The sequence below is a fragment of the Phoca vitulina genome, unplaced genomic scaffold (assembly GCF_004348235.1).
Source record: "Phoca vitulina isolate PV1807 unplaced genomic scaffold, GSC_HSeal_1.0 scaffold1302, whole genome shotgun sequence".
NCBI classification, from domain to species: Eukaryota; Metazoa; Chordata; class Mammalia; order Carnivora; family Phocidae; genus Phoca; species Phoca vitulina.
Genome location: NW_022590989.1, coordinates 1 through 8,786, shown reverse-complemented (window position 1 = coordinate 8,786; position 8,786 = coordinate 1). Strand labels below are relative to the sequence as shown.

General features: G+C 35.5%; 1 protein-coding gene across 1 annotated transcript; it reads left to right on the top strand.

Moving 5' to 3' along the window:
• Nucleotides 1–3: 3 nt before the first annotated feature.
• Nucleotides 4–726, top strand: LOC116629534 (olfactory receptor 5L1-like; the record flags this gene model as incomplete). The annotated part of the gene is made up of 1 exon (XM_032399799.1): nucleotides 4–726. A coding segment is annotated over one exon (723 nt), but the record flags the coding sequence as incomplete, so codon positions are not given.
• Nucleotides 727–8,786: the final 8,060 nt, after the last annotated feature.

The window sequence follows — 8,786 nt, the reverse complement described above, 5'->3', positions numbered from 1 at the left end:
ATCATCGTGCCAAAGATGCTGTCCAATATCTTAAACAGGGACAAAGCCATCTCTTTCCTGGGATGCATGGTGCAATTCTACTTGTTTTGCACATGTGTGGTAACTGAGGTCTTCCTGCTGGCTGTGATGGCCTATGACCGTTTCGTGGCCATCTGCAACCCACTGTTGTACATGGTCACCATGTCCCGGCATCTCTGTATGGAGCTCGTGTCTTGCTGCTACCTCTGTGGGATGGTGTGCTCTCTGATCCACTTGTGTTTCGTTCTTGAGATCCCATCCTACAGATCAAATGTGATTAACCACTTCTTTTGCGATCTACCCCCTCTCTTATCGCTTGCTTGCTCTGATGTCTCTATTAATGAACTGTTGTTATACATCCTGGCCACCTTCAATGAGATGACCACCATCGTGATCATCCTCACTTCCTACTTGCTGATTCTCATCACCATCCTGAGGATGCACTCTGCAGAGGGAAGGCGCAAAGTCTTTTCCACCTGTGCCTCCCACCTCACAGCCATCCTTGTCTTCCATGGAACAATTCTTTTCATTTACTGCCGGCCCAGTTCTGGCAACAGTGTGGAGACTGACAAAGTGGCCACGGTGTTCTACACCATAGTGATCCCCATGCTGAACCCCTTCATCTATAGTCTGAGGAACAAGGATGTGAAAGAAGCTCTCAGAAAAGTGGTGAGCTCCAAAATATTTTACTTGAAAATACTTTCTTAGCGGGACTCAGGGTCGCAAAGTGGAGGCTGGTGGAGGGGTGATGGGTGGGCTGTGGTGTTCGAGTGGAGGGAAGAGGCAGGAGGTAGGTGGTTCTCAGTTATTCTTTTTGATTCGCTTGCCTCTGTGCCTCCTCAATTTGCCTCAAGGGTAGGATTGAGCACATTTCAAACTTAAGCCTACCCTTTGCCTTCCTTCAATCTCTAAAGTCTTAAATGGATATTAGTAACGGATCCTTAAGATACATTTAGTTTGCTGTATAACCTTCCTGTGCTTTATGAAGAGCGCTTGAAAATCACACTTTTCTTGGTATCTATTATGGAAACTTTGATCCTTTCCAAAGTTGAATTCCTCCTATTTTATAATGAAAAGCACATCGTTGTCTAACAGTTTATATACAGAATGAGATTTCCACATGAGTATGTGTCTTATCTTTTTTTCCTTTTTTAGGTTTATTGCTTATTTCTGGTTTTCTTTATCTTTTTTTGTTGTTGTTGCTGTTGCAGTGTCCAGTGATTTTGGAACTGCAGATATGATCTCATCTGAAAAAATGGAGATATACTATTTACTTCCCATGAATGTTAGGAAAATTAAATTACATGTCATGTGTAAAGAGCCTAGAATGATCCCTGGCACACAATTAGTTCTCCCTCTCCCTCCCTTTCTCTCCCTTTCTCCTCCTCCCTCTCTTATATTGTATTTATATTTCATATCTACTCTTTGTCTCATATATATGCACACAAATATAAGAGTGTGGATATATGTAAAATCTGCACAAACACACATATAGTTGACATAATGAATAAACATTACTACAAGTATCTGCATCTCTGACTTAGGTCACTCATCACAGGTATTTTTGGTTTGTTTTTTACTTTGAGTCTCCATTCTAACTCTCCATTTTCAATAAAATGTTGTCACTTAAAAGTGGAATTCTAACTTGTAGAACATATAAATGTTTCATTTTCAAGCCAAATTATGGAAGGAGCCCAAATGTCCATCGACTAATGAATGATAAAGAAGATGTGGTATCTATTCACAATGGAATATTACACAGCCATCAAAAAAGAATGAACTCTTGCCATTTGCAATGACATGGATGGAGCTAGAGAGAATTATGCTAAGCAAAATAAGTCAGTTGGAGAAAGAAAAATACCATATGATTTCACTCACATGTGGATTTAAGAAACAAAGCAGATGAACATAGGGGAAATAAAAAGAGATGCAAACCAGAAAACAGACTCTTAACTATAGAGAAGAATCTGAGGGTTGCTGGAGAGGGGTTGGGCACAGAATGGGTTAAATGGGTGATGGGTATTAATAAGGGAGTGGGAGAGGGGGAATCTCAATCAGACTTGGCACTGAACACAGAGCCAGACATGGGATTTGATCCCAGGAATCTGAGATTATGACCTGAGCTGAAATCAAGAGTCCATAGCCTGGTGATGGGTATTAAAGAGGGCACGTACTGCATGGAGCACTGGGTGTTATATACAAACAATGAATTGTGGATCACTACATCAAAAACTAGTGATGTAATGTATGGTGACTAACATAACATAATAAAATAAAATTAAAAAAAAAAAAGAGTCCATAGCTTAACCGCCCCAGCCACCCAGGCACCCCTTTAAAGTGGTTTTAAATTAACTGTCATTTTTAATTATAATTTGAACAAATAAGTAATAAAACCTAGATTATTGTGCCTATTAGGAAGGATTTATTTTTTCTAGTACTAGTAATATTTATTATAAGATGGCCAAATAGATATGGGTTCCTAATTTTCAAAAATTGTATGACACTGTGTTTATCTTTCTTCTATCATTAATTTTGCTTGAATGACTTATATATCCTTTGTTCTGTGCTCTGTTTATGGATAAATCCCAAATTAGTCCAGAAACCTATTGAGAGAAAAATACTAGCTGTTTTTGTTGAAGGTAACATAAAAACTGCACAATAATCTTATATTGGTTCATGAAACAATTTGGAATGGTGATATGATTTCAAACTTACAGTAAGAAATTAAAATTAACTTATTTCAGAAATTTGGATATATAATTATATTCCACACTATTTTATATAATCATATATATTCACATATATGAAACTGCCTTCCTTTACACATTGTCACTTACTTGATTTGAACTCATATGGAACACTTGTAGAAAAGTAGTAGAAATATTATATTACTCTTGATTAGAGTTAGTGATGAAAATGAAAACCAACCTATGAAATTTTAATAGATGCTTCCTAGTGTTTACAAGGAAATTTAGGTATTCAAATAACTATATTAGAAAAGAGAAAATCTTTTAAAATTAGAAACATAGCTTCCACATTAAGAAAGTAAAACAAACAAACAAAAAGAACAAATGAAGGAAGTTTATAATAGACTAGAACACAAGCCAATATAGTAGGAAGATGAAGAGCAGAGAAGATCAATAAGTTTGTACTGTGAAAAGATTAATATAATTGACAAAATTAGCCAAAATTACTAAGAAAAAAAGAAACAAGAAACAAAATTAATACAATCATTGAGGAGAGTAAACTTAAAGAAATTAAAATGAGTATAGTGAATAGTATAAGCAATTTTATGCCGACAATTTAGTCAACTTAGATGATATAGACAAATTTGAAAAAGATCAATTTACCAAAACCGACAATCAAAGAAATAGAAAATCTGAATAGATATGTAACAATAAATTCAATTTGTAATGAAAATATTCCCTCCCTCCCCCATCAGTATCCAGACATAGATTGATTCACCAGTTGTTTTTACTAAATAAGTATATAAGCAATAGTACCGATTGTTAATTAACTCATATAGAAGATAGAGGACATGATGCTCTTTCCAGTTCACGTGATTATGCCAGTATTCCCCTGATAACAAAGCAAAACAAAGACAACATAAGAAAGAAAACACAGGGGCACCTAGGTGGCTCAGTTGGGTAAGCATCTGACTTTGGCACAGGTAATGATCCTGGGGTCCTGTGATTAAGCCCCAGATCCAGCTCCCTGCTCAGTGGGGAGCCTGCTTCTCCATCTTGCTTTGCCCCTCTCCCCCACTCTTGCTCTCTCTCCCTCAAGAAAGTAAATAAAATCTTAAAAAAAAAGAAAACACAAACCAATATCCCTCATCGATATAAACACAAGAATTCTCAACAAAATATTATATCCAATAATGAAATAAAATAAATGCAATAAAACGTATAACAGGATTATGAACCATGATCAACTGAGATTTATTCCAGAAATGCAAGGTTGGTTTAACATATGAAAAACAATGTAATACATCACTTACATATAGAATAAAAATCAACAAAAATCGCATGTCTGCAGTATAGATACAGAAAAATTATTTGACACAATCCAGCATCCATGCAAGACAAAAATTACCAATAAAGTAGAAGTAGAAGATATTACTTCAATCTACCAAAGCTGTTGCTATCATCACACTTAATGGTTAGGGAATGAGTGATTTTCCTTATAGTTAAAAAACAATGCAGGATGTCTACTCTCAGTACTCACAGACAGATTGAAATATTAATAGATTGATAAATATACATAGAAAGATAGATACATAGATTAATATATCAATCAGCCCACCAGTCATCCAGATTTGAAGTAAAACTGATTTTATTCACATTATACATGATCTTTTAAGAAGAAAATCCTAAACAATCCACACACACACACACACACACACATACACGTACATATACACCCTACTAGAACTATTACTCTAATAATTGAATTCAACATGATCACAAAATACAGCATCAATATGTCAAAAGTATCTTTTTTCTTCATAGTACCAAAGTAAAATCCCACAGTAAAACTAAGAAAATAAGTTCTTGAAAACATCAAAGAGTCCAATACTTATAAATAATAAAACATTACTACTGAGAAACTTAAAATGACAAAATATTGTAATTGGTACTGGTATAAGGTGAGCATATACTTCAGCATAATAGAATTGAGGGTCCAGAATTAAATAGATTTATGGTTGATTGATTCTGACAAACTGCTGAGGTGGTCTCCTGAGGCTGGATAATCTTTTCAATAAATGGCGATGAGTAACTGGGTATTCATATGCAACAAAGATAAATTTCAACTTACTTCACACCATGCACAGACATTAGCTCAAAACAGATCATAGACTTAAATCTGGGAGCAAAAAGGGCAAGTTATACAGCTGAGGAAGGATTTGTGTCCATAATATATAAAGAACACTTACTAATAGAACATAGAAAACCAAGTAAAAACTTTTAAATAGGCCAAATATTTGGCTAGACATTTATAGAAGTTGTAATCTGAAACAGAAATTGTGTAAAATGGAAAGAGGGAGAGATGCACACCATGAGTTGCAGGTTCCCTGAATGAGGAATTAAAACATGAGAAATGGCCTTAACATAACATAAAAAACAAAACAAAACACCAATAATCACAACTATCTCTTTGTTTTGACCCACGGATTTCTACTCATGGGGCAACTCAAAAAAAAGATAGTGCTTTTCTTCTCTTTTGTTAATTGTGAAAGATGATCTGGGATTGGAGAACCAAAGGGAATGTCTCCTCAGCCTTGGGTGCGGTCTTTGGCATAGCAATTTCAGGAACATATTATGTGGTAGCTGAGAGTATACAAATTTATTTACTTGATATTACTTTCTGAACACATACACCTTTAAGATTTTATGTGTACAACCAGTGATACACAGACACAAATAAAATACTGTGGCCTAGATTGATATTATAAAGTCAGAAGAAGAACACACCTAGAGCAGATAACTGATGTAGTCCCATTCGATGGCTCCCAGCATAGGACATGCACTGAAAATATGCAGCCTCAGAAATCTCTCTGGGTTTGTTCTCTTTTTTCAAACATTCATATGAGTGGAAAAACCAGAGGGCCACAATTGCCTTTATGGGCAATTTATTTTGAGTTGATCCAAGTGGCAACTGCCTGTGTCTCCATCATCTCCTTTGCAAGATAGGCATGAAACCCAGAATTGTTTCCTGACTGGTTACTAGGAAGTTAAAAGGAATTAATACTTGCGTAATATTTAGAATAGTTTCCAACGCCTAACAAAGGCTCAATAAGCGTGACCTATTCTATAGTTTTCTGACCAGTAGCATCATTCATTTTATGGTATTTTACAGGAATTCTGATATGGCATTTGCCACTATGCCCTATAGGAAGAATCTAAGGGATTCTGTCATGTTATTAGAAAGGAAGAAATATTCATCCTATTTCATTATGGACTTATGAGCTCTGTCCCACACGTATGACACTTAGATGTAATATCACATAGTACCCATGCTGGGAGGGGGCATGTTTGGTTTTAAACAGTTGTTTCCCAAATTGGGATAATTTAAAAAATAACTTTCCTGATGATATGTCATAAAGATTAGTTATTAGTTGTGCTACATGACATGTAGTCTCAGTTTAATTTTTGTATAGTTTGTTATACCATAGGGATTATTAATTGTTTTGGAGCCTAAGGAGCCCATTTCCCAGGTGCTTAAATTACAGTATAAGTCTCTGTCTGTTGTACACATCTTAACATCTTCAGCACCAGGGAGAAAATGTCTGCCACTCAGGTCTGCTAGCTAAAAGTAGCCTCTGGTTACTTGAAAATAGAAATGAATGTATGTTCCCTGTCAACCATTATTTTAAAGATGTATTGAACTTATGTCTCTTCTAATTAGAGAATGTTGTAACAGGACTTCTATTCATGTGCAGTTACTGTTTAAAATGCTTTTATGTTTTAGTATTCAGAAACACTTAATGGTGAATTTAGAACAATTTTCTCTGTAACATCAAACATGGGTGTATATGAAAGAATACAGAATAAGCAAATGGTAGCCCTCTCCTCTCTCTCTGTTTCCTCCTAACACCTTCTTTCAGACCCGTTTCTGTCATGAAATCAAGAATTTATGATCATGGAAGAGCTCCTTCATTGTCCTAATAATGCTGAGGGTTGCATTTATGTGCCTGCCAGATGGTCATGGACAGTCAGGACTTGTGAACTCTCTCTGCTCAGAAAATGAGATTAATTCTTTTGGATTTGTTTTGGGGTTGCCATGAAATAGTTTCTGATTATCAGCCTAGAACATTAGGAAAAAAATTTACCAAGTTGACTTTCCTGTTTAACTGGGAAGCAGGCAAATAACTCAGGTATTTTGTTTTGTTTTGCATTTGTTTTTGTTTTATCTCTGTTCTTGGCGAAATAATGAAAAAAACATGACTTCAGGAAAGTGATATGCTTCCACTTCTTTAAAGATAGTTCAAGATATGGAGAAAATAGGGGTGCCTGGGTGGCTCAGTCGTTAAGCGTCTGCCTTCGGCTCAGGTCATGATCCCAGGGTCCTGGGATCGAGCCCCGCATCGGGCTCCCTCCTCTGCGGGAAGCCTGTTTCTCCCTCTCCCACTCCCCCCTGCTTGTGTTCCCTCTCTCGCTGTGTCTCTCTGTCAAATAAATAAATAAAATCCTTAAAAAAAAAAGATATGGAGAAAATACCAAATTATTCTTCTAGTGCAGAACCTCTTCACTCAATTTTCATTACATATATGTGTAGAGGTCACGAGTATACTTCTCCTGCAGTCTAGAAGGGAGGGCAGAGAATAGAATCCCTCAATGTCTATTTGCCTTTTCTTTAAGGAAAGGTCTTATGGTAGATCCCACTGTATCGAGTACCCAAAATAACCACTTTTCCCAGCCAACTACTTAGAGGTCTTGAGAGAGTTTTCAGGCACCTCTCTTTGATGTGGGTAAAGGATGAATATTTTGGTTATAGCCAAATTAAAAATATTGATAGAGATCTATCAAATGTATTCATACCTCTCTACGTACATCTTTATATATATCCATGTATGTACACCAAGTAGAATATTTGTTATCCTGTTTCTTTTTTTAAGTAACCACCAACTGGATAATTTTTTCTCCTAGATATGACCCACTGTAATTTAATAATTGCTCTACTGTTGTTCATTAACAATTTCCATTTTAATATTGTAAATAGTACTGCAATGTACTTTTGGATTAGTTTTTCATGATTTATTAATGTGATGAAATATTTCTACAACAGCTTATTAAGAATGAAATCTCTCATAATATAGTTTTTATTGTTGTCAGGATTAAGAGTTTATTACTGTAGATCATTACTATGATAATTGATTAAACCACTTTGTTAACTTGGTTTAAAATTTTCATTTTCAATCTATATTTTAAATCTCTGGGCCATAATTCAAAATTTAAAAGGGTTTTGTCAGCTGCAGACCTCAAAAAATGTGTCACACTCCCTAAAAATGGAATGATAAAAAAATTTGCTTCAAATATATGTTCCTGAGAGACTCAGTGAAAAAAAGTAAGTATATGTTTTATAGAATCACAGTAGGTGGTACTGTGCTGGTTGAAGTTTCTTAAGGATTTTCAAAGAACAGAGGTTCATTTCTGTGTGGCTTTGAAATGTATCATTGATTCTACTTTAAAATCCATCAAACAACTGAACTTAGTTAATCATCTCGATGTATTGTGATAAAGGTTGGAATCATTTAAGCTTTTTAATGTTTCTCCTGACGCTGAAGTCAAATTTGAAACATTTAACATTTCGAATCTATGAACATTTAACATTTCGAATTATTTGACAACTGTGCTTTTGTTATTTCTTATAAATACAACATTTGATATCAATGCTATATTTTTCTGAAGTTAATATGAACCTATTTTTTTCCTCCCATTTTAGAAGAAACACAAAATCTAACATTTGCTTTTCTAAGCCTGACATATGGCAGAAATGGGGGAGGAGAACTGCACCTTTGTGACAGAGTTCATTCTTCTTGGATTAGCAGATGCCCCGGAGCTGACAGTCTTCTTCTCCCTGGTGTTCCTTCTCATCTATGGAGTCACTGTTTTGGGAAATCTAGGCATGATTGCATTGATTCAGGTCAGCTCTCAACTTCACACTCCCATGTACTTTTTCCTCAGCCACTTATCCTTTGTGGATTTTTGCTACTCCACGATCATCGTGCCAAAGATGCTGTCCAATATCTTAAACAGGGACAAAGC